This window comes from Vipera berus, assembly GCF_964194415.1.
Source record: "Vipera berus genome assembly, chromosome: 1".
Classification (NCBI taxonomy): domain Eukaryota; kingdom Metazoa; phylum Chordata; class Lepidosauria; order Squamata; family Viperidae; genus Vipera; species Vipera berus.
Genome location: NC_138202.1, coordinates 66,188,169 through 66,215,218, shown reverse-complemented (window position 1 = coordinate 66,215,218; position 27,050 = coordinate 66,188,169). Strand labels below are relative to the sequence as shown.

The 27,050-nt window shown below is 39.6% G+C and overlaps 1 protein-coding gene across 3 annotated transcripts in view; it reads left to right on the top strand.

Moving 5' to 3' along the window:
• The first annotated feature begins 297 nt into the window (after positions 1 to 297).
• The window catches only part of PLCB2 (phospholipase C beta 2), a 67,567-nt gene continuing 40,814 nt past the window's right edge, over positions 298 to 27,050 (top strand). For 2 of the 3 annotated variants that reach the window (XM_081334902.1, XM_081334904.1), the window contains exons 1-10: positions 613 to 652; positions 3,865 to 3,949; positions 5,485 to 5,562; positions 17,437 to 17,505; positions 19,803 to 19,943; positions 21,076 to 21,155; positions 21,765 to 21,818; positions 23,056 to 23,131; positions 25,384 to 25,484; positions 26,417 to 26,583. In XM_081334902.1, coding sequence (XP_081191028.1) covers positions 648 to 652; positions 3,865 to 3,949; positions 5,485 to 5,562; positions 17,437 to 17,505; positions 19,803 to 19,943; positions 21,076 to 21,155; positions 21,765 to 21,818; positions 23,056 to 23,131; positions 25,384 to 25,484; positions 26,417 to 26,583 — 856 coding nt within the window. In that variant the 5' untranslated portion in view covers positions 613 to 647. Of the gene's footprint in view, positions 653 to 3,864; positions 3,950 to 5,484; positions 5,563 to 17,436; positions 17,506 to 19,802; positions 19,944 to 21,075; positions 21,156 to 21,764; positions 21,819 to 23,055; positions 23,132 to 25,383; positions 25,485 to 26,416; positions 26,584 to 27,050 lie in introns of all 3 variants that reach the window. The other variant, XM_081334903.1, reaches the window with a different exon arrangement.

The following is a 27,050-nucleotide window of genomic DNA, read 5'->3' as shown; positions in this document are numbered from 1 at the left end:
TCAGTTTCTCAAAGAAAAACAGAGCAGCCAGTTAACCAAGTATCTTGCCTTTTTCCAGTGTCATACTCTCTGGATACATTGGACCTACAAATCCTCTAATTCCCTGAGTATTGAGAAGAACTGTCTGAGAAGAATTCTCTGCCACAATGTTTAATTTTGAGAAATGAATAAGTCTCAGAAAGGAATGTTGAAATAATTTCTGAATTGCTGAGGAGAGAAGCAGAAGCTTCGATGAGGAAGTTGAGAAGCAGGAAACCCTCGTTAGTTGGTTTCTTTTCTGCAGTTTTATGATTCCTGTTGATCACGTCTGTCTACCTAGCCCGCTATTTCTGGATTTTTCAGCGTTTACCTGTGTGCTTTAGAAAGCCCATCGTTTGCCTATGCAGATCAGGAGCTCAGTGTTTGTCTCTGGAAGCCACTGCAGAGTTTCCCCTGCCTATAAAGCATATTGGTTCCTGAAATAACAGTGAGCACCATGTGAGGAGAAGCTCCAAAAGGCAGCAAGGAGGCAGAGGAAGTGAAGAGAGACAACCTCCCCGTCCAACCTTGGAGTGAGGGGAATGCCAAAATGTCTGTGCTTACTCCTATCCTGACCCCTCCTAAGGTGAAGAAGTACATGATTGAAGGTGAACGCTTTATCAGGTGGGATGATGTAAGTACCATGACAATTCTTGCTTTGATATGGACATGGGAGCAAAACCAGACCCATTTAGAGTCTCTCGGTCACATGCATGGTGTAATGCATACAATGGTGCAATGAACATCCATGGTTGTGGGTTAAGATGGCTTTAGTGTCTTAGCAAATTGAGGACAATCTCTGGTTCCAATTCTGCCTTTTTTCAGGAAGGTAGAGCAGCAGAGCCTTTAATAGCCCCTAGAAAGGGACTGAGATGATATACAGTACAGTACTGTCAAATTTATCCCTGGATTGATGAATTGGTTCCTTTTGTATCATCCTGACAGAGAGATTAAGGGATTTTTGGTGGAGGCCTGTTAATAAGTACGTTTTTTAAGATGTTATACTTACTGACATGTGGTCATATCAATCTGTGGTCATGTGATGTTACATGCCTGCTATTTATTCAGCATCCCAATTTACTAGTTCCTTATTAATACAACTTGTAAAATTAAGATTAAGTGCAATTTTCAAATACTTCACAAAATTTGGCAGAAAGCACAAAAGGATTGCATTGATATGAATCATGCTTTAGATGAAATGGAAAAAGCTCTGTGTTTAAATGATCATAACTAAAGTCTGTTAGTCGACAAGGACTCCATTGTGGCTCTTTGTATTTCCGCAGATTCCAAGATTGCTGAATGTTCATTTTGCAGAAAATATCAACAGTAAAAAGTATATTGCTGCATCCTGTGATTAGTAAAAAATATTGCTTTTTGCAAAACAAGTAGAACACACATGTCCAACAACCATTCTTTGGCATCTGGAATAATATACAGTAAATTTTCCAATTTCTTAATATAGTTCTCTTTGCCTCTTCACTCTCCAAACTTGATAAACAATCAAATTCCAGTATTTGGGTATATAATTCAATATTACATTCACATCTTTGACATTTAAACATATTCCCTTGAATCTACTAGTGTAGTTTAATACACATTCCCAAAAGGGTAGTAAATTATCTAAGTTTTCTACCAGTTACACAATCTCCATAGGGACAGTATGGAAGGTTAGCTGTGGAATGACACAAAGCAGTATATGATGTAAGTAAAGCATGTATTTAATAAATAGAATGCTTAGTGAATTGTTCAACACTGTACAGATAATAGAAAAGGAGATGGAACCTTGGTTGTTTAATGTATTTATGAACAAATATATAAGGAATGCCTGTGTGGACATTAGATGTATGTTTGTTACAAATGTGAAAGTGTGTGTGCCTTTTTATGAAGACTACCGTATTTTCCGGTGTATAAGACGACTTTTTAACCCATGAAAATCACCTCAAAAGTTCGGGGGTCGTCTTATATGCCCAGTCGCCAGAAAATCAGTGGGTGGCGTCTGGCGGAAGCCGGCAGGGCAGTCCTGCACACGCGCGCACTCCCCGGCTGCTCCTTAGCAGCTGGGGAGTGCGCGCGTGTGCAGAATTGCCCTGCCGGCTCCTACCCGACGCTCTTCCCTCTTGAGGCAGCATCGCTCCCCGGCTCCTAAGGAGTCCTTGGGGATGCTGCCTCAAGAGGGAAGAGCGTCGGATGGGAGCCGGCAGGGAAGTCCTGCACGCTTTCATAAGGCGCGTTCCTTTCCAGCGGGCCCGTCGGACAGAGGTGGGATGTGGCTGCTTGGAGGAGGGTAGAGTAATCTGTTCGCTACTTTCTCAGGCTTCCCTTCGGGGGACGTGTTGGAAGTCCCTGGCCTTGCCACCTGTGGGACTGCTCTGGAGGAGTGAAGGTGCAGGAAGTGGGTGGGAGGGGGGGCGGTTTCTTGCAGCTCCTGGCGAAATAGCCCCCTCTGATCTGGAGTGCGTTTGTTTGCTTTCTTTAAGGACAGAGCCAATACCGAGGTTTTCTAAAAAAAAATTGCAGGGAGCATCGCCTGGCTCTCGAGTTAGTGCCTTCCCCACTGGCGAAATACCGCAGGCGCCGCACTGGCCAATCCTTACCACTCCCCCGTCGGCGAGGGATGAGTTGTGCCTGGAGTTTGCACAGTTTCATCGTGCGCTGGCAAAAGGGCGGGATCTAAGTTTGGTTTGACCGGGGCTTCGCCGCTGTTTCGCTTTTTTCTAGCACGATAGACGGACCAGCCCCTTCTACTTTTTCCCCTCTCTCATCCTCCCCCTGCTGCCTCAAGAGGGAAGAGCCGGCTCCCGTCCAACGCTCTTCCCTCTTGAGGCAGCATCGCTCCCCGGCTCCTAAGGAGTCCTCGGGGATGCTGCCTCAAGAGGGAAGAGCATCGGACGGGAGCCGCGCACACACGCGCGCACGCAGGACTTCCCTGCCGGCTCCCGTCCGACGCTCTTCCCTCTTGAGGCAGCAGCTGCCTCAAGAGGGAAGAGCGTCAGACAGGAGCCGGCAGGGAAGTCCTTCTCCGACGAGCCAGCAGGCAGCCACCGTGAGCGCGGCGCTGAGGGGCAACGGCAGGACGGCCAGCAGCCCCACGCGCAGCAGCAGCAGCAGCCGGCTCAGCAACAGGTCCGAGCGCAGGAGCCGCACCGCCAGGCTGCCCAGGAAAAGCAGCCACACCGAGAGGCTGCACACCCAGTCCAGCTCCATGAGGGGCAGGGCGGGAAGCCGGCCGGGAAGAGGGACCGGGAGCCTGGGCCGAGCGCGCTTCGGCCGATGGTGAGAGGGAAGCGGCACATGAAAAAGAGGCTGCGGGCGGAGCTGCCCCGCCCTGCGCCGAATGGGAGAAGTTCAAGGCCTGGGGAGGGAAGCAGGAGGGGCGCCGGCCGTGGCGGGGTGGCGGCTGCCCTCCGGCGCTGCCTGCCGCCCGGGAAACACTGCGCCTCGGGGGCCGGCAGAAGCGCGGGAGCAGTGGGAGGGCCGGCGGGGCCAGTTGGGCCTTCGCCTCCTCTGCACCGGACAGGGAGGGCAGGGCATGTAAGTATTTTCCGGCGTATAAGACAAAAAACCTTGAAAAACTTCTTAAAAGTAGGGGGTCGTCTTATACGCCGGGTCGTCTTATACGTATGAATTGGTGTTTAGATATGATAAAATGCTAAAGGCTAGCTTACAAGGATAGAAAACTTTGGGAAACTATAATGAATGTTTTTGTGTAAACTAGATTTAGCTATGCTCCCTTTTCTCTTATCTTCTGCCTTTTATTTCCTTTACTTACTGATTGCTTTTTTCCTGTGTTTTGCATAACATTGCTAAATGCTGGCATGGTTGTACTTGGTGTACTTTCCGCTAAAGAGAAAATTCTCACGAAAGAGGGCAGAAGAGCAGACTTGCACAAAGGCTACATCTGCTGATGGAGTGTAAAGATTCAATTTTAAAAGTAATGATTATAATTTGTACAGAAATGCAGCACATCTTATCATAGTGGGAAAGAGTGTGTTCAAGTGCTGGATGTTACAATGTGTTATGACTGTGGATGGCAACTTCTCAATGTTTGCTCTTCTGTCTTAATGCTTTCTATCAATAAACTTGACTCAGACTGAACAGCCCTTGAAATCAAGAATACATTCTTAAAAGCAGAGGGCTGTCCTCTTTTAAACAAAAAATAGTAAAATGGTTAATACCCTTGATAATCAAGAAGATGCACCCAGTGTACAAGAATGTAACTGAATATAGTATCTACATTTTCTTCAAACTTCTTGAGAATTATCATTGCTCAATAATGAGGAGGCTGAATCAGCATATTTCTATCTCACTATCTCTGTCTCTTTCTCTATCTATATCTGTTTGAGTTATGTATTAAAATTGCTACTAGCAGCTGTATCCAAATTGGGAACAAGTGCTTCAAGAATAGCTAGGTTGTTTGTTTCCTGTTCATGGACCAGCTATGCAAACATGTTTATTTATTTAATTAATTAAATTTATATGCCAGTCACTCTGCAAAGTCTCTCTGGGCAGCTTGTAATTAAACTCATAAATATAAAAATACAAATACATTGTTTATATTGATATAAAACATTAAATAAGCAAACAACAAGCAAATAGATATGGTGGTAGCATCGTCTCTGTTAATCCACCAACCACCAATTTGAGTTTTATTGCTTAGATTCGAGTTGGAACAAGCTGTCGCTTGGACATAAGCTGTTGGGACGACTTTATCTTTTGCAGAAGTCAGCTGTAAATTTTTCTTTGGATGAAATGCCATCTCAGCCTTTCATATTGAAGCAGATCAGTGCAAATCTTCTCATGGCATTTATACTATATGGTACAATGACAATATGTATATTAGAACAGAGGTCCCCAACCTTTTGGGCACCAGGGACCGGTTACGTGGAGAGAAGTTTTTCCCTGGACCAGAGGAGGCGTGGTTTTGTGTGCTGCCTGCATCCCACAGATGGGGCTTTCCTTGCTTGTGCGCACCGGTTCCTGGCATGCTGCAGCCCAGTACTGGTCCACGGACTGGGGGTTGGGGACCCCTGTGTTAGAGGATTAAAGGTATATTCTGAATTAAGACAATTTCAGAGTTTCAGATAATGCACAATAAAGTTGTTAACATGGAACAAGTCAGGAATTGACCTCAGCTGTACTGGAAATTCTCAACTTATAACTGGTTGTTTAGTGCCCATTTAAAGTTACAATGGACGCACCTGGGGGGCTACCTATGACCTGGATGGACAGTCGGGGCCAACCACATTTTATGCTCTCTGAATTTTGATCACATGACTGTGGGGAAGCTGCAACAATGGTAAAAATGGTCATAAGTCACTTTTTCAATTCCCTTGTAACTTTGAATGGTCACTAAACGAATGGTTGTCAGTTGAGGACTATCTGTATTCATTTTCTTTGTTTCTTATATAAATAAATGAAAAAACGAATAAATTAAGATTTTTGAACTATGCATCATTTTCCTCCCAGGAGTCTGCTAATGCTTTTCCTGTCATTCTACGGGTGGATCCAAAGGGATTTTATCTGTATTGGACATTTCAAAATAAGGTAGGTCCTGACCTCCAGAAGCCACGGTATACACCATATAAATGTTTTCAGAAACAATTCACACTCCTGACATATTTCATAGCTGTTCTCTAAACCATGATCTGTAAATTATCAGCATACTGTATAATCTGTGCTGGAGAGTTTAATTTAGGATCCTCAGATATTAAAAAATATTTCTTCTTAAAACTGGAAGGCATTATAAAGCATATATATTAGAAATATTTGGCATTGTTAAAATCTAAAATGTAGAAAACCTTTTTTTTAAATAAGCACATTAAAATTGTTTTAGAATATATTATTTTTTAGTTCTTCTGTTTTGGTGGATCAGGAGACCTTGTTACAATTGCAGACCATGCTCTAGGGACTCCTGACTGTGAATTTTAGCAATTACACTTCAGCTAATTTTAGATGGTATTTTAATATGTGCCTCTTAAGAGATTAACATTTTGCAGAATAATTGAATTTATTTTTTTTTTAAAAAATGGAGTTCTACCAAGATGTTAAGTCGTTGGAGTAAGCATAAGACATCTATCAGATTCTCATTGTTGCTTTCTTTATTGAAAAGTTTTAAAATACAATTTTCCTTTAAAAAACCCCCCTTCCCCCTCCCTCCTCCCCCCACCACCCCCCCTCCCCCCCTCCCTCCTTCCCCCCTACCTCCCCCCCTCCCCCCCTCCCCCCCCGACTTCCCAGAGCTAAATACAAGGTATATATATAAAAAAAAGCAATCATAAACAACCATATACTAACAACTATAAGTTCTAAAATCCATCACTCTCTAGCTTATATAGGATAAAACAAACCTTAGCATTATTAAATATATATAAAAAACTAAAATAGAAAAAGAAAAAAGAAAACGAAAGAAGACTTATTCGAATGCTACATAAAACTTCTTAACCCTATACTTGTTCTGGATAAACTCAATCCATTTTCTCCATTCCATAATATAACGTTCTTGCGAATGATCTTTCAAATAGGCCGAAATCTTCGCCATCTCTGCCAGGTCGGAAACCTTTAAAGTCCACTCTTCTATGGTCGGCAGTTCCTCTTTCTTCCAGTATTGGCCTATCAAAAGTCTTGCCGCCGTAATTAAGTTCAACATCAGCTTGGTGTCCACAACTGTAGCGTCTGCAATTATTCCCAACAGAAAAAGTTGCGGACAAAACTTTATCCTCTGTTTAAGAATCTTCTGCATATTCCACCAGACTTTTATCCAAAAAGCCTTAACCTTCTTACATGTCCACCATATATGAAAGTATGTTGCATCTTCCTCACCACACCTCCAACATTTAGGCTGATAATTCGGATACATACTTGCAAGCTTTTTAGGATCTAGATGCCATCTATAAAACATTTTGTAAAAATTCTCTCTTAGATTTTGAGCTTGAGTAAATTTTACGTTCCTCACCCAAATCTTTTCCCACGTGTCCATTGAGATAACTTCCTGGATGTTTTGGGCCCATTTTATCATACAATCCTTAACAAGCTCTGTTTCTGAGTCAATCTCTATCAATGCAAGATATATCCGTTTAATATGTGCTAATCCCTGATTTCTAATCTGCTTTATCAAGTTTTCATCAGTCATTGTAAATCCATTTTTCTGATCTTCTTTCCACCTGGCCTGTAGTTGAATATATTGAAACCAAGTTTGAACAACCTTCTCTTCTCGCAAGAGGCTATATGATTTCAAACACCAGACATTCCTTTCGAAACTTAAAATTTCCTTGTACGTAGTCACATCATGTTTGAAACCAGCATGTATATTTTCTATTGCGTGTTTTGGAATTGCCCACAATGGTATCTTGCTGCTTAGCTTATGTCTATACTTCTTCCAAACTCTCAGCAATGCCTGTCTTAAAATATGCATCCTAAACACAGTATCTACCTTCTTATCATACAACAAATATGCATGCCAGCCAAACAACAAGTCATGGCCCTCAAGATTTAATAACCTCGATTGCGTCAAATTAATCCAATCACTTATTCCTACTAATGCAGCAGCTTCATAATATAATTTAAAATTAGGCAATTTAAGGCCACCTCTCTCACGAGTATCCTGCATAATCTTAAGTTTAACTCGTGGCTTTTTCCCTGCCCACACAAATTTATTGATACCACGCTGCCATTCCTCCAAATTAGAGTCTTTCTTAAGAATCGGTATCATTTGAAATAAAAATAAAAATTTGGGCAGGACATTCATTTTCACTGCTGCAATCCGTCCCAACAAAGACAATTGCAATTTTTGCCAACTCTCCAATTCTTTTTGAATTTTCCCCCATAGTTTTTCATAATTATTTTTATATAGCTTTGTATTAGAGGGCGACAAAATCACCCCCAGATATTTAACCCTCTTAACAATCTCAAATCCAGTTAATCCTTCTAAGAGAGCCTTCTGTGAAATTGTCATATTTCTAGCCAAAATTTTAGTTTTCTGTGTATTTACTTTAAATCCAGAAACCTTCCCATATTGCGTTATTATCTCCATCAGGTCCACAACAGAGTTCTCTGGCTGGGTCACTGTAACAACCAGATCATCTGCAAATGCTCTCAATCTATAATCCTGATCTCCAACTTGTATCCCCTTAATTTTTTCCGAGCTCCGAATCTTAGCCAATAGTATCTCTAATGTTAACACAAATAACAAGGGCGATAACGGACACCCTTGCCTTGTGCCCTTCTCAATATTACATACTGCCGTCAGGCTATTGTTAACTATAATGCGGGCAGATTGTTTTTGATATAATGCCCTAATCGGCTGTAAAAATTTTTCCCCAAAATCCATTTTATCTAAAACTTTCAACAAAAATTGCCAATTCAATTGATCAAAGGCCTTTTCAGCATCTAAAAAGATTAGCGCTGCAGAGATCTGGTTGTGCCTTTCCAAAAACTCTAACACATCAACTATATGTCTCACATTATTTTTCATTTGCCTACCACTAATAAACCCCGTTTGATCACCATGAATCACCTGTTGCAGAACCCTCATCAGTCTATTAGCCAAGACCTTAGCAAATATCTTATAATCTGTATTTAAAAGCGATATCGGTCTATAATTTTTAACTTGAGTAGCATCCTGGTCTTCCTTCGGAATCAAAGAAATAAAAGCTGTTTTCCAAGACGGTGGCACCTTTCCCCCCCTCTGAATTGTCTGAAACAGTTCCTTTAACGGCTTTATCATCTCAAATTGTAATTTTTTATAGTAGGCCGCAGTCAAGCCATCCGTGCCTGGCGCTTTATCCACCTTCAGTTCTTTAATTGCTGTAAGAATTTCTTCTTCTGTGATCAATTGATTAATCCCCTCTTTTTGTACTTGCGTAAGAACTGGGGTGCTAGCATTCTCCAGATATATATCGATATCTTTTACATTAATTTCCTCTTTAGTATATAATTTCGAGTAAAAATCCACAAAAGCATCCTTAATAAGATTCTGTTGAAACACAACCCTACCTTTATACTCAATCTTATCTATATTAGAGGCCCTTTGTTTTTTCCTCAGTCTATAAGCTAACCATCTGCCTGGTTTATTGGCGTTGCAAAAAGTATTGTGCCTAGCAAACCGCAGATTGGTTGCCACTTGATCTGCCATTAATTTATCAAATTGTCCTCTTAGCAGTCTAATAGCCTCCTTAAGCTTCACATCCTCTGGATTCAAAATCAAAGCCTTTTGTTTTTCCTTTATTTCATTCTCCAATTCTTTCCTTCTAGATTCCACTGCACGTCTATGTCTATTATTCATATATATCAACACCCCTCTCATATAGGCCTTGCTAGCATCCCAAACCATGTCCATAGAGGTACCTTTATTCATATTAATCTCAAAAAAATCCTTCATCCTCTGTTTACATTCTTCCACATTTCTCTGATTTCTAAACAAATTCTCATTTACACGCCACGAGCGCCTGTCTCTTTTCTCCTTATCAATCTCCAACCAAACTGGACTGTGGTCAGAAATAGTTCTTGCACAAATCTTCACCTTTTTTGTTCTCAAAAAAAAATCATTAGTCAACAAAATAAAATCAATCCTCGAAAAAGATTGGTGTCTGTCAGAATAAAAAGTATAATCCTTCTCCTGTAAGTGTCTCTCACGCCAAATATCTCGCAATTCCAGGTCATCCTTCATTTCAAAAAAAGATTTAGGCAGTCTAGCATGACTTGGAATGCGCTTAAAAGCTCCAGCCTTGTCCAACTGTACATCCAAAACACCATTCCAGTCTCCCATAAAAATAAAAGATTTATAATCCAACTGGGTAAGCTTTGTGTGGAGTAAACTAAAAAAATCAGCTTGTTGTTGGTTAGGTGCATATAATCCAACTAGAAGCGTCTTTTTACCTTCTAACAACAGCTCAATCATAACATATCTTCCATGTTTATCTGCTTCAATTAAGTCTGCTGTTAAGGCACTTTTAACATAAACAACCACTCCATTTTTCTTATTCTCTGCAGAGGCAACAAATTGCGTACCCAGTCTCGAGTTCAATAAATGCTTTTGATCCAGAAGTCTAATATGCGTTTCTTGCAAACATATAACGTCAATCTTAAATTGTTTTAAATATTGAAAAACTTTCTTCCTCTTCTGCGGTGAATTTAGTCCATTAACATTCCAGGTTAAAAATTTAGTTGCCATGCATATCCTCCCAAAGCTCTTGGAGCACAGCTTTGATAGGACTAAGTTCTTTAGGCCGTGCTCCTCCCACAGCTTGACTATATGTATGTTGTGAAGAATCTGAGGACTTTTGCTGGTCTTGTTCTTTTATTTTCTTTGCTCGTTTTAAAGCAGCACGTGTTACTCTTTGCTCTCTAGGATCATCCAGAGAAGTTGTAACTTGATCTCCTCCAACACCACTTTCCTCTGTTTCATCCTCTTGATGTTCTCCTTCTCCCGATCCCTTTCCAGCTTCCAGAAGTGTTAATGGGGTTGCTTTTAAGACATTATTATAGAAATCATGCGCTTGCTTCACAGTAATCAGCCGATACCTTTTACCTTCATGCATCACCATCAGCCCATCTGGAATCTCCCATCTGAACCTTATATCTCTTTGCTTGAGCTCATGCACGAGAAATGTATAGTCCTTCCTTCCCCTTAAAATCCTTGGAGGAATTTCTTTTAAAACCAAGACTTCTTGTTCAGCAATCACCACTTTAGCATCATAGGCAGCTTGTATAACTTGATCTCTAATCTCTCTTTTTGCAAAGTAAACCACCACATCTCTAGGCAATTTTCTCTGTCTGGCAATCCATGAGTTCACCCGAAACACTTTATCCATAGCTGCTCTTATTTCAGATGCTGGCTGCTTTAATACCACTTCAAGAGCCTCAGAAATCAGCTGCTTTAAATCTTCTTTAATATTCTCTTTTAAACCTCTGATTCTGACAGCAAACTGCATCTGGTAATATTGGGCTAGACTTAACTCCCTTTCCACTTTTTCTCTTGCATTTTCATTCTCCCGTGCTTTTACTTCTAATATGGCATTCCTTTGAGCCAGATCATCCATTTTTTCATCTAATTCTTCCACACATCCCGCCACTTTATGCACTGAAGACAAAATGTCTACCTTCATCATGCTGAACTTCTGTTCCATCCTCTCTTCCATTCTCTCCTCCAATTTCTCCAATTTCTCCTCCATCTGTGCAAATTTATCACCCATTGATTGATTGATTGATTCCAAAAGTTTATCCAGAGCATCTCGTAAATCCTTCGGTGTCAGCACTTCAGGAGGGTGTAATGCCTGTAGTGATGATTGTTGCACCGGCGAAGATCCACCGCTCCGAAGAGTTTTAGGGGGAGGTTTCGCCGCCATCTTTTAGTCCTCAGTTATGACGCACTTTCACTTAAAGTTTAAAAAGTCCAAAAAGCTAGAGAGTATAGTAAAATAATCCTCTTGGCCATTACCTCTTGTACCGCTCTGCCTGCTCCTTTAAATCATAGTCCTTTCTTCAGGCAGGGATGGTTCCCCGACGCCTGGCTCTGCTCCAAGAAGTTCGGAGCAGAGACGCCGGCCAGCTGGGAGCAACCCAGGCTTCGGGGGAGTTCAATCCTTCAGCCGCCCAAGCTCCAAGCTCAGGCGGCCCCGGAGAACTCTACCCCTACCTGGGGCCTCACCCCCTCCTCTTCTCCCGAGGAGGGGGCTTCAATTTCACCCGAACAGCTGATCGGCGCTGTTTCGGGCGAAAAAACAAACAGCTGAGCCGCGGGCAGCCCGGGAAGGCTGTCTTCGGCGCCGCGCCGCCACCAGAAGCCTCTCATTGTTGCTTTCATCTGAGCCAAAAGGAGTATCAGAGACATTAATTCTGAACAATTAGAAAATAAGATTAAAAATTCATTTTTGTTATATGCTACAAACAACACAGACTGCTCACATCAAATATTTAAAACAACAAAATTTGAAGTGGGGGGCGAGGGAGATTCTATGCTCAGAACAGTTTGAATACTCTGAAATGTTTCAGCCAGAAATATTGGTAATCTGGAGAAGCTGTAAAGTTTTGGCATTATCATTTGATACAACAAAAACAATGAAATTTTATATCTGGAATTCAGACCAATGATGGATAGTTATTTTGTGAACCAGGACCCATCAATAATCAGTGTTATTATATTCTTTATTACATTATATTTATATTCAGGTACATCAAGTAAGCAACCCTTAACTGAACTGCAAGGAAGTAACAATTTCCTGGGAAATATTGAAATGGAAAAGTTTTTTTGGATAGGAAAAAGAAACATTTCTCAACATTACAAGAAATCTCAGAAATGTTGTAATCTATGAAACTGAGGAGAATTCAGTGTTTCACTTGCATGGTCCAGAACTTCTACAGTCTTATTGGAACCGATATTGGTGGAGGCCTATTGTCAATCATTTAATCCTTCTAAATTCCCTATTTGGTTTATGAGGCTTATATTACAGTAATATTAAAATCTGAGAAAGACCCCACAGGATGTACAAGGAATGAACTAATATCTTTATTTAATGTGGACACTAAGCACTAGACAGGTTTCAGAACATAATACCATTTGTCATTTAGCCATCTTATCTGGATTTATAAAAAATAGATAAGCATCTGCTTGGTGATTTATAGATATCATGACAGATACATTGGAATCAGCTGTTCTAATTTTATTGGGTATTGGAAAGATCTTTGACATGGTTCGGTCTGAATTTGTAACATGTGTTCTAGGAAGATATGGACTTCCACCATCTTTTGTTTATTGGATCATAATTTCATATTTGCACCAGTGGCAAGAGTTTTACAAATGAATTTATCTTTCAGCCTATGAAGTTACAAGGTGGCACCTAGGAAGGATATCACCTATCTTTCTTAGTCTTTAATCTGGTTTTTGAACCATTGGCTTTTCCTATTTGTCTACAGAAAAATAAAAGTGTAGTGGCACTTGATACTGAATATAAATGGTTTTTGTATACTGATTATGTTATAGAAGTTCTTGATAATTAAGTGGTTTGCCATTGCCTCAAATATGTCCAAATGTACAGATACAATTTTAATAGATAAGTTAACATTTAAAATTCCCATTAAGTTTTTGGGACAAGATTAATGTTATAAAAATGGATATTACATAGAGATTAATGCATAGTCTAGGGCAGGGGTGTCAAATTGCCGGTCCACGGGCCGGACGCATCATCAGGAAACCACGCCCACCCCATTGCCGGCAATGGTGAAAAAGCTCTGATACGTTGCACGACGTCACGTGATGTCGTGAGTTTGACATGTCTGGTCTAGGGGGATTCCAAAATTAATTCATATTAGATATTTTACACAGATAAATAAGTTGATGAGAAAATATTTATGGGAAGCTAAAGCCCCTTGAATAGCCTTTTCCAAACTGATATTACTTTATGGTGATGGCAGCTTTAACACACCAGTTTTTCAACTACATCACTGGGATTTTTTTTTAACTTCTGCATGTGTTGGAACAAGAGTTTTTATGATTATTCTTCTCTCTAGGGCTTATTTGAATAGCAAGTATATAATACCTCTTGGCAGGGTCCTGGTATATGTAACAGAGATCTTCACTTTCAGCACAAATGGTTAGGTTGAATTAACCCACATGTAAAAATAGCAAGGAAGACGTTTTACTGGAATTCTTAGGCTAAACAAGAGGTCAACACTTTAAAACAGTTGATTACTAATGTCTGTTTTAAAGATATTGAGAGTTGCATATTAAAAATGATTTGCCTGTATTTTCTTAGCAATTAAAATATGCATTAAACAGCATGATCCAAATCCTCTAGCACCCACTCAGGTGCCTGCAATTTTAGGATCCTTGAGAGATGTAGCACTTAACTGGAAAGCAACAACTTTTTAACTATGTGATCTTCTCTTCTCTAGCTGTAGCCTTATTTTTGTTTCATATCAACAGATATTACCATTTAGGATCTTAAATTATACTCTTAAAAGATGGGATTTCTCATCTCATGAAGAACATCGCTGTATCAGATCTAGGGCCAACAAAGAAGATAATTTTACATGACTTAAAATAAACTTACTGTTCTGATTTTAAGGAATGGTTCCTGGGTACAAGTTTATTGTTTATTTTAAAAAAATCAGTGTGTATTAAAAATAAGAAGTTGGTGCAATATATTTCTCTATGGTCTGGATTTAATACTAGACTTAAGTATTATTATGTGGATTTTTTCTGTTAATAAGGTCATAATTTATTTTCTGTTCCCACAAGTTCTTGTTGAATTTGTTTGTAATCTATATTTAAAAATAATTTTTGAAAAAAAGAAGTGAAATGTTACCTAAAATGAAGATATGGTTTGAAGATCTGATGCAAAGAGATCTGCATATATAACAAAGAAAAAGATACATGTTTGAGATGTGGTGATTAGATAATACTATGCTGGACTTGTGATAATGCATAGGAAAGCTACTCAATTTTTTCTCAAAGAAAAATTGCACGAAAAAAGAGCTATCAAGTTTGCATCACATTTTGCTTGCTTTACTACTGATTTCTAGCAGAAAGTCAGAGACTGCGGTTTGCAGTGACTTCCTTCTCTGCAGTAACTAAAGCTTGTGAATTAGCCCACATGTGAAGGATGCACTATTTGCTGTGCATATAGTGGGAGCTGGGAAAGTGTTAAATCTTAAGAGTAGCAAAACAAAATTCTGGAATGGATCCACCTGAAGGATCATCTTATTTAATACTTTGTTGATCATAACCTGGACACCTAGATAATTTTAGGTCCCTGACATAGTTGCATTATCTTGTCTCTTTAGCTGGTCATGCATCTTTCTTTTTCTTGCAGCTTTTCCCAGCACGTCCACGTTTTACAACTACCTCTACCTCTGCCTCCAGCTGCCTCTCCAAACACTTTAGAGATATAAAAATGTTTGCCAGTTCTGTTTTTTTAAAAAATAAATGAATAATTCAAAGAAGTGCAGTTTTGCATTTTGAATTCATTTATATACCTACGACTACAACTCTAGAAATAAAATAAAACTCTCTTCTATTGGAATTATAAGGGTCCAATACTTCTTTATTTTACCCATCTCACTAGCTTCTAGATCAGGGCTGTCAAACTCGCAACGTCATGTGATGTGTCGCGATGTATCGTGACTTTTTTTTCATTGCCGGCCGATGGGGTGGGCGTGGTTTTGCCATGAGGCATCCAGCCTGTGGGCCGGCAGTTTGACACCCCTGTTCTAGATCCTTGTAAAGTAAACCATCTGCAAAGGAAGATTAGTCAGTAGCTGATCTACTCTCAGATGGAAATGTATAGATTTGACTTTAATGCCAAAATGTATCTATTTGGGAACATGTATCATTATATTGTAAAGGTTGGAAAATTACTGTGTAATTTCCAAATTAGTTTTCACTCAGCACACTCCTAGTAAATCCTCATATCCAGACCAGAGGAAGCATATATGACACTCAGTTCAGCTAGCAAAAATATAACTTGATTTATTTGTTCAATTTATATGGCCACCTGTCTCAACAAATGACTCTGGCTAGTGCCTAGAATTAAAATAAAATAAAAAGCATTGCAAAATTTTAAAGTAGCTGAGAAACAATAAACCCAAATCACTTGTACAAGCAAGAAGCGGGTCCCGGCACACAGGGTTAGGATAGCTGAAGGGAGACTATTCTGCAAGGTGGGCATTATGGCAGAGAAAGCACATCTCCTAGGTTCCACCGAGTGGCATTCTTTGGCCAATGGAACCTGAAGCATTGCTCATCCTCCCTGACTGGGACTGGACAGTTAGATACTACTGGGTAGAAGCAAACCTGCAAGTAACCAATTTATAAACATAAAGATAATTCGGGCATATAAGATTCTGTTACTGTAACCTTACACAAAGGTAGTATTAATACTCATGATTTTGGTGTCTTGTCTAGACTACCTTGAAGGGCTGACATCAATCATAGACCTTTTGAGTTAAAGAAGGGTAGATATTCCAGGAAGACAAGGTTGTTTCCCTTTGAGTGGTAACTATTAAGTGCACGTGGATTACATAAAGGGAGAAGCAAATATAAAAATACCAGCTCTTTCATTTGCCTTGGAAATATAACACTTTTTAAAATTGGAAAATTAAACAAACAAAATGCTTAAATATAGAAGAGGTCATTACTAGATTTGCATTCAAATCACATTCAATGTTTAATTTAAATTTATATTTTGAATTTAAATCAGCCTTTAAGGTTAGCTATGTATTCTAGAATTTGTATCCTGACAACCCTGGTTGGCTACATTGCTTTTGAGAACGTTAACAAAAGCTTAAAGTACAAAAATGACATTAATGGATTGGGTTTGGAGACTGATGCCTGCCACATATATTCCATACAGTACAAAAGCTACATCAGACCAATAACTGCCTATGTTGTTTCTTCTACCGAAAGTCCTCTTAGCTCTTTTCATGGAATTCTTGCCAGAATTATTATCTATTATGTCGACACATATATCTAGGACTAACATGATCTTTTTCAAATGCATTCTGTGAAAACCCACTATGTCCCAGTCACCTCACTGACCTGTTTTTATATTGAAGCCAGCTTTTGAAGAGAATTTTTTTGAGTAGAGAAGTGTCAGGAGATGCAACAACCCATTCTCCCTGCCATTTTCTCTTTCCAAATTTAAACAGCACATTTTCTTTGCTTTGTGGAGTTCTTGGTACTCTGTTGGTGCTCAGCCAGTTAGTAATGAAATTTCATTTCATTATGTCCGTAAGCAACCGGCCAAGCTTAGAGACCACCAACAATTTTACAGCTCTGAGTGGGCAGAAATTCTCTTCTATTGGAACCACAAGGGTCCAATACTTTTTTGTTTTCCCCATTTCACTAGGTTCATCTAGATCCTTGTTTATAAACAAAGCAAACCATCTGCAAAGGAAGATTAGTCAACAACTTGTCTACTCTCAGATGAAGGGAATGTATAGATTTGTCTTTGTTTTTAAAAACACACAGCAATAGTGATAACACTGTAGATAGATAACGTCAACACTTTCAAACAAAAATCCCGAGGCGAATTTAAGCTTCTTTCTTCTGGCTGCTGTAAAACTTCAAGGAACCAAAATAATAAATCTTCTCTAGAAATAGTTTGCATAAAATGATTTGTATATGCTGTAGCTGTAGTTGAACAGCAATTGGATTTTTTTCTAGTTTGGATGTTACAATTTTCTGTTTTGTAGTAGTCTGATAAAGAAAGTCTCTGAATCTACTTCTAGTGGAATCTGTTGGAGTTAAACCTATAAAAAAATAGATAAAATATACTGTGTACAAATTCATGTTCACTGAAGCTCAGTGCCAAAGATGATTAGATTACTAAGTAATATGCTTGTTTATGCAAATGATCTGTATTTGAGGTTTATATATTTTTTTCACAGATGCCAAAATTGTGCATGCTATTTTTTATTTTGCAGGAAACTGAATTTCTGGATATTACAAGTGTCCGAGATACTAGAGTGGGGAAATTTGCAAAGATTCCTAAAGTAAGTTTATGACATAATATATAACCTTCTCTAACCTAGTGTCTCTCAAATTTAGGAGACTTTGGCTCCTAAAATTGGGTGAGCTGACTGAGAATTTAGAAGTCAAGGAAAACTGTCCAACACATCTTTTGTGATGAACTCAAACCCACAGCTGTCACAAGCCAAAAAAGCAGCAGGGTTTTGATTGTGCAATTGTGACCACCTTGACATTTTTTATATCTCCACAGGATGCCCCTGTTCACTGCTGTTTCATCAACAAGTAAAAAAAAACCCAGCTTCTGTAGTAAATTTTTCCCCATCTTTTGTTTCAACGTGCATAGTACAAAAGGCCATATGCAATTTAAGATGATACAAAAAACCACTTCCAGTCTGATATCTTAACAGTCTTGGAATGGATTTAAGTGCTTGCAGCTGTAATGGAAAAAAGTGGATTTTTCCATCTGCACCTTTCCCTTCCCATTATGTTGTCTCCAGCTCAAAAAATGCTACACAGAAGGTCCTATAGTGCCGAGAGATCTCTCCAAATTTGGCTGTGGCACCTTTTGTGATTGGAGCTCTGTTCAGAGAAGGTTTCCCATATGATTTATCAGAGTTCTGAAAATAATTCTGCTAGCAGTCTGGCACAGCTGAATACCAACAAATTTTAACAGAAGAGTTTTTGGTGCCATAAAGAAACACAATATTGCTGAAGAAAGGGAAGGAGAGAAACAGTATTGATTTTTAGAAATAAGAGTCAAGTTTCTACTGTGAATAGAAGGAGGAAACCTGTGGGCAGGAAATCAGTGTGTGCAGTGTGTGTGTGTGTGTGTGTGTGTGTGTGTGTGTGTGTGTGTGTGTTATAGGCTACAGAAATGCACTATTGCTCAGAGCCCTGGGGTTTGCACACATTTAAAGGAGTTCAGAAAAGAAGAAAAAAATAATTTTGAATGGCAACAGCCAAAGTCTCCCACTGGTCAAGTCATGTAGGGCTTTCTTGACAACACTTGAAAGTACAGCATCAACAATATCACAGCTTTACAATATTTCTTTCTTAGTGCCAAACAAGGACCAATTTATGTAAGCATTTTATAATACAGTGATACAGTATGTGACTCACTTGCATGGCATTTATTGTATTTCTTTACCTATCTTCCTGATGCAACAGCATTAAAATGGAAGTGTTCGAATAGTTCCTCCTTTTCCCAGAGTAACAATTGACACCTTTAATTTTAAGACCTGTAATTGTAATGCTTCTCTGTACTGAGCAGCAACTGCATTTTGATAAATAGCCATTAGGTGGTCAGGAAACAGGATTCCAGTGTAGATACTGTCTTTGCTAAAACATCTGCTTCCTTAGAAATTATTATTATTATTATTATTATTATTATTATTATTATTATTATTATTATTATTATTATTATTATTATTATTATTATTAATTTTATTTGTATATCGCCCTTCTCCCAAAGGACTCAGGGCGGTGAACAGGGCAATACATATTAAAAAACAAGATACAAAATTAAAAACGATTAAACAAAATGCCCACGAATAAATTAAAACACATTAAAAGTAGGTTAAAACACATTAATAAAACCCAACCCCATCCCATCAGGCCAGGCCAGCTTGTTTGAAAAGGTAGGTTTTGAGATCGTGCCGGAAGGAGTGGAGGTCAGGCACCATCCGGAGCTCGACCGGAAGATGGTTCCATAAATCCAGCGCGCCCACAGAGAAGGCCCTCCCCCTGGGGGCCACCAGTCGGCATTCTTTGACCGGTGGCATCCTGAGGAGGCCCTCTCTATGGGAGCGTACTGGGCGGAGGGAAGTTGACGCCGGCCGCAGGTGCTCCCCAAGGTGCTCCCCAAGTTGTCCTGTACTTCTAGACTAGGAGAGATAGTTAGGATTCTGGCCTTAGCAGGGCCAAGCTTGTGGAACAAGATGAAGAGAGACAAAATACCTTCAAAATGTCATGCTGACTGAATGCAAATTAAAGAAGCAGAATATTGAAAACTGTTTTTCTCTAACAGCCCTGTGTTGGTTGTAGCATTTAAAGGCCATTTTAGGGATTTGATAAGATGTGCAATAATATACACCCGAAAACCAAAATCAGCTTGATAAACTCATCTATAACTAAGAAAGACAAAGAGGGGGAAACAGTGAGTAAAGACTATTATTTTAATTAAAATATTATTTTGTGTTCAAAAAGCCCAATCCCAATTTGAATTTGAATGCAAAGTTTTTCTCAAGTCTTCTCACTTCTCCTTTCAGTTCTCCTTCTCCATGTGCTTTTATTTATTAATTTCTATATCTATCCTTTGCAGAATCACAAGCTCCGAGAAGTTTTCAACTTGGATTTTCCAAACAACAACTTTCTTCACAAAATATTGACTGTGGTTTCTGGTCCTGATATGGTGGACCTCACATTTCACAATTTTGTTTCTTATAAAGAAAATGTTGGAAAGGTATTAGAAAATAAAATAAAGTTTCAGACGTTAATGGAAGCAAAAGCTAACCAAAATCGCCACCCAGTACCATATAGAATGTAAGAGAAGCAGTTGACATTCTGTTTAAAGTCCTGACATTAGAGATGAGAGGCACTGGTTTTAAACCAGCTTGGATATTAGAATTACAAGGTGTTTTTTTATATGTGCATTTCCTCCCTAAAGTATTTCACTGAATATAGCCATGGACAAAAATGGAACAATATGTGATTGTTTTAAAAGCTAAGGTAAAGGTAAAGGTTCCCCCGCACATGCGTGCTAGTCGTTTCCGACTCTAGGGGCCGGTGCTCATCTCCGTTTCAAAGCCGAAGAGCCAGCGCTTGTCCGAGGACGTCTCCGTGGTCATGTGGCTGGCATGACTAGACCCCAAAGGCGCACAGAACGCTGTTACCTTCCCACCGTAGTGATCCCTATTTTTCTACTTGCATTTTTACGTGCTTTCGAACTGCTAGGTTGGCAGAAGCTGGGACGAGTAACAGGCGCTCACTCTGTTACGCGGCACTTGGGATTCGACCCGCCAAACTGCCGACTTTCTGATCGACAAGCTCAGCGTCCTAACCCACTGAGCCACCGCGTCCCTTTTAAAAGCTAAATAAACATAATATCAGTGTGATATAGTGATTATGTTAGGCCTGATTACTTTCATATTCAAACCCCCACCCAATTATGAGTTCCCTTCCTGGCCTTGAAACACTCATGATGTCTTAGCCAAACCCACCTCATAGAACTGTGATGTAAACAAAAGATGGCAGGAAGAACCAAGTGCATTGGACCAAACTGTCTTCAAGCAAACTTTATATCTTTTGACCTTCTATTTATTTTGACAAATGCCTAAGTATGAGTATCAATGTGATCATCCATTTTAGATAGGAGAAATATGTTAATCTGTTCCATTTAGTTTAAATAAATAGAAAGTAAATGTCAGTGATTCAAAAAGAGGCATAGAATAGAATCGTGCCTTTAGAAAGGATAGCAATAATGGAAAATGAGCATTTATTCCATGTGGAAATACTGCCACTCATGCACTGAAATGTAGATGTTACACTTCACAACTTTTGGTCTTTCAGCTTGTATCCTTGTCTTCATTTCTCAGAACTGGGCAGATGATATCATGGACTTCGTTAAGAACCCCTTTATATATAATGCTTCCCGTTACACTTTCCTGGAGAAAATGTGAGTAGTTATTCACCACGCTTGTATTTCCAAGTATTTTTTGACAGTCCTAGTAGTATGGTTTGGTGGTTGAATGAAGCTGAAAGCTGGTCATTTATGTAGTCGTAGGAGGAAGGTACATAATCTTCCCCGTTCTTCAAATAACAATAACAACAACAGCCAAATATGAGCAAGACATTCTCTTCATAGGGTAGCTGATGAAAATACAGTTCTACCGGTAGTAGCATCAACTCATTGGAATTCATTTTGTTGACCATTTGGGAGAAGGCAACAAGGGTCTTCCTCTTTATTTCTTTGCTCGTCTCTGTTCTCTTTCCCTAAACTATCCCCCTTCCTTCTCTTTGCATCCTCCCTGTGAAAAACTAGAGATCCAGGCTTTATACTACAGCATATAACCTTATTTGCCTTTTTCGGATCTTCAAGCCTCTATTTTGGATACTTTTAAGAGGCTTGATTCTAGTCACACAGGCTCCAGTTCCTGAGGGAATCAAACCAGGCATACCTCAATATTTTTCCCTGCTATGGCTACTTTCCTTCATTCTTATTTTGTCCCATAACTTTATAGATATCAAACTAATAAAAATGTATCTGTTCTGCCCTTTCCTGCAGTCTGGTGAAACTGAAGCTGCAGCTGAACGCTGAGGGGAAAATTCCTGTTAAGAAGTGAGTATGGTGTTCATAATGCATTGGTCAATGATACACTCAGATCTGAGATGGCCCTGGGTCACGGCAATAGCACAGGCTCCTATTGGACTTTGGGCACAGAAGTAACCAGCTAATCTCTATTCCCAGCATATATTTATTCAGCATTTTTCAGCTGGAATGGCACAATCCCACAAAATACAATGGAATGTAGAGGTCTGTTGCACAGGGGGAGTATTCCATTTTAGCACTTTGATCACACACATATATACACTGTCATTGACAACAAAGCATCACTGATGTATCATATTTGTGATAGATATTTAAATGCACTACTTCCTTAGTCCTTATGCAAAGAGTAGGCTATATCCTTGTACGTTTGCTCTAAGAAGAATGAGCAATTATGTATGCGCTCATGCTCTATCTATTTCCACTGAAAAGGCTGATTCTTCAACAAACCTGCTTCTTCCGCCCTATGGTTTACAGATTAAAGCAGGTCAAAGTAAGTCAGAGCTAAGATGTGGCATAGTTCATAGGGGATATTCCTTCTTCCTGGAAATATACCGTATTTATCGGCGTATAACACACACTTTTTCTTCCTGAAAATAGGGGGCAAATGATGTGTGCGTGTTATACGCCGATATAATGTTAATGACCCATTTTGCTTTAAAGTTATTTATTTGAAATTTAAGTTTTTTTCCTGAAATTTCCTTTTTAAAATGAGGTGCGTGTTATACGCCGGTGCGTATAAGCTCTTGTGAAAGAGCTTCCTTATGTTTTCTATTCAGTGCTTTTATTGTGATGAGTTAAATCTCAGTGGCATCTTATAGCACATATGCCATCTGCTGCCTCGTATGTTGGTTTTGTGGCCCCTGGAATTATCCAAAAATCATATCTGCAACATTTGAGAGAACGTCACTGAAAAACTAAAGTTGTGATTTCTTGATATCTTTGTAAATAAAAATATATATGTGTTGGATATTTCAGAAATCCATCCTTTCAAATAAAAACCCCATTCAGCTCCAGAAACACAGAAGTTTCACCTTTGTTCACTTTAGGAATGTAACTGCTCTGCCTAATATAAACCTTAGACACTGAAGGTTGAACTCTATTCTGACATAATATTCTCCTTCAGGTAGAGTTTTGTTTATTTTATTATTATAATGGTTATTCCTTACGGGCAGTCTTCCCACTAGAATACTGCATCTTCCACTAGTGGCCCTGTCTCTCTTTAATTTATCATCCCTTTCTTTTTCAGTATTTTTCAAATGTTTCCTGCGGACAGAAAAAGGGTAGAAGCAGCATTAACTGCCTGTCATCTTCCAAAGGGAAAGGTCAGTAATTATTATTATTTTCTTACATGTATCTACTCCAGAGCTCATCAGCTGAATTGGAATTTAATTGTGAACAAGGTATGTAAATTGCATAACAAACACAGATTTCCATAGACTGTTCATCAAAGCTCTTGAGCAAATGGTTTTGCTCTTTCAGCCCAAAATTTGCTAAGTTGAGCAGCCACCTCTGAAAAAAGTATTCTACGCAGCTTTGTCTGACAGGTCAGGAACTAAATGGGTAGAAGCAATCTGTATGGGAATCATTGGGACTTCAGTGAATGTGCTTATTTTATTTAGGCTTAATACCTGAATAAAATGATTGTTGGCAATTCCTATTGGTTTGTATCAAGAATAAGGAGTTAGATACAATCCTGCATAAAAAAAGTAAAGAGGGGAAGACTGTTGAACATTTAAACCAGAGCTTTTCAACCAGTGGTACAGGTACCACCTGTGGTACATTGGCACCTGGCAGGTGGTATGCAACCATCCTAGAAAAGTGGTAGCGGGGGAGGGGAATGAGCTGAATCGGTGGCAGCACCGCACAAGCCTGAGCGAGAGATGGCTGGAGCTGCAGGGCTGTCAGGGCTCAGCAGAAGCGTCAGGATCAGCGCCAGGCTCCAGCTGGAGCTCGGTGCTGATCCTGGCACTTCTGCTGAGCCCAGAAGAAGCGCCAATCAGCTGGAATGTTGCAGCATCTCCAGGGTCTTGTGATTTACATTCAGATGCTTGGCATATTTATGACGGTCACAGTGTCTCAGGGTCATGTGAAGTGACCAAAACCTGCTGCAATCACCCAGCACATGGGGGGGTGGGAATAAAAACCAAACACCCCCCCACCCCCGCTGCCAATTCTCAACAGAAATGCTCACAACAATGAAAACCTCGGACAGGAGGAAGAGCACGGCCGGGCAGGCAGGCAGGTGTCTTGCTTGGCTGTGGCTTGGGGGGCACTTTTTTCAGTGCCATTGTAACTTCCAACAGTCACTAAGTGAACTGTTCTAAGTTGAGGACTACCTGTACTTCATCACTTTTTTCCTTTTGGGGGGGGTGTCATCAAGTTTTTGACACCTTGCTAGGCGACTGGTGGTACTCGGATGTTGCCATATCCTAAAAGTGGTACAATGAGTGAAAAGGTTGAAAAGCCCTGATTTAAACAAATAGTGAATTGGAAACAATTGCCAATCTGCAAATATCCTAGAGAAATAACTGTAAAGGTAATCCTTGTTTAGCAACTGCCTTGGACAACAACAATTCACAGCTAATGGCTGTGATAAAAAACTAACTTTGCAACCAATGCCCACAGTTATGACCTTTGCAGCATCTCTATCAGGTGTTTGCCATCATAGTTAGTACATATTGCCCTGTGTAAAATCATAAGCACAGTTATAGTCATACGATTTTTCACTTTGTAATCATTTTGGTTTTGTACCACTCTTTCCCAACTTAGTTGTGTTGGACTGGATCATCACAAATTCTTGAATTATGGCTAATAATTTTGGGAATCCCCAAATTTTTAGAAAACACCAGGTTACAAAAGTCTGGTTATATTGAATGTAATGCCCTTGCAAGCAGCCACCATCTTTACCCTCTAAACCAGACATGTCAAACTCGCGATGTCACGTGATGTTACACAACATATTGGGACGGTTTTGCCATTGCCGGCAATGAGATGGGTGTGGCTTCCACATGACGCATCCGGCCTGCGGGCTGGCAGTTTTACACCCCTGTTCTAAACCCTCAGAAGCATCTTTGCTCTATTCCACAAGTGTTGCCATTACTGCCATTCTTTCAATGCTCAGTACTACTCATAAGCTCAGTTGTGGGAAGAGGTGGATGAGCCAAGCAACCAGGATAAACTGCAAATTCTCACTGATGGAAAACAATTTGCTTGCCATTTGTCGTATTTCCTGCTGTGCCAGAATCAAAGCATAAGCTAATCATCTCAGTTTGAGAAGGGCTGCAACCACACATTGAGGTAACGGAACCACAACAGCATGGCACTTTTAAAAACACTACAGGTGGAGCGGCCCATAAATGACTTCACTCTACTATAGCTACATCATACATTGTCTGAAAAAGTTATATTCTGAAGGGAAAACAAATTCTTGCTAGATGTATTTTTTTATTTCACATGCAGCTTTTCTTTATGACAAAAACAACCTTTTGTCAGATTTAGGCACAGGAGAAAGAATTCATATTATAACTCAGAATATATTGTTAAATATGATCATGAGCTGCTCTTTCATTTCCAGAATGATGGCATCAACCCAGAGGACTTTCCTGAAACAGTGTATAAAACATTCCTGATGAACCTCTGTCCTCGGCGAGATATTGATGAAATATTTACCTCACAGTAAGCTTTCATGACATAAGGGATACTATGTAGGTAAAGGGGGTCTGGGTGAATCCAATGAAATATAGCGCAGTTCTCATCTTTCAGAATTTCTTGTGCTTTGTGTTTGGTTGGATTCATATTAGTCTTTTGGGATTCTGAATTTGCATTCTGTGTCAACCAGCATTTTTTTCTGGATGGAAAGTTTATTCCCATTTCATCACGGGTTTGTTAAGCCACACATTACCTGACAGAGACTATTGAGATAAACTGATCCCAATCTAATGCTTTTCAGGTATTCTATGTTACAGTACTCCTCCTCCAGATCCCATCCTGTTGGCTATGCTTGATGATGAGAACTGTAGATCAACATTTTCAGAAAGAGCAAACTGGGAAGGATGGCTTAGTAGGAGCCATGGTGGCGCAGTAGTTAGAATACAGTATTTCAGGCTAACTCTGGAATTTGATCCTAATGGGGCTCAAGGTTGTCTCAGCCTTCCATCCTTCCAAAGTTGGTAAAATCAAGACCCAGATTGTAGGGGGCAATATGCTGACATTATAAACCATCCAGAGAGTGCTGTAAAACACTGTGGGGCAGTATATAATTCTGACTGCTGTTGCTTTTGCTAGTATCTCTATTACATAACATTTTCTCTACAAAGGGTTCTTTATGGGTGTTAGTTGTTCATTTCTTAGTTGTCTAGTATGCACAAGTTGAAGAAAGATTCAGGTTGATAAAGAAAGTATTTTAGACTGAGCTTTATTTTTGCACCAATTGTTTCATGCCTTATAGTGCTGAATCTAAATCTGCAGTACAGGAAAGGATAAGATAGAGCAAGCTTATTCAATACTAAAAGAAAAGAAAAGAAAAGAAAGAATGTTGTCTTGCTACTAAGTAGGGGGGGATTTTCCAGGGACACCTAAAGACACTCTTCTTCATTGTTTCTCCTTAGCCATTCAAAAGCCAAGCCATACATGACGAAAGATCACTTGACAAAATTTATCAACAAGAAACAGCGAAATTCCCCACTCAGTGACACACTTTTCCCTCCTGCCAAACCAGATAGAGTGCAGGGCCTCATAGAAAAATATGAGCCCAGTGGGATGAATATTCAACGAGGTGAGTCTTTTCTACTAGAATGAGGTTTTGTCATGATCCCAGGCCTATAGAGAGAATAGAGTGCTACACACTGTCCAATTCTTATGTGAATGTAAATAGGGTAGAAACCATAAAGTAGTAGTGAATATATTCATGTGTGCTTGTTTGGGTATCTATACACCTATATCCACTACACACACAGAAGGATATTTGGCAGTTTAGTAATGAACTTTCTCCTAAATATCAACAGAATATCTGGAAGACTTATTAAGGAACAGGACAGTGTTGAGAGTCTTGTGAATTCTTCAAGGTCTCTGAGAATCCTATGAATACTTCAGGATTTCTAAGAGTTTTGTGAATACTTCAGGGTATGCCATTATATACCAGTTGGCCTTCCCTTGAGCAACAGTCCTCTTCTCCCAGAAAAAAATATACTGCATTCCTGATATTGTGGAATGCTTCCTTATAGCCTTCTTCTCTCTTTGTCA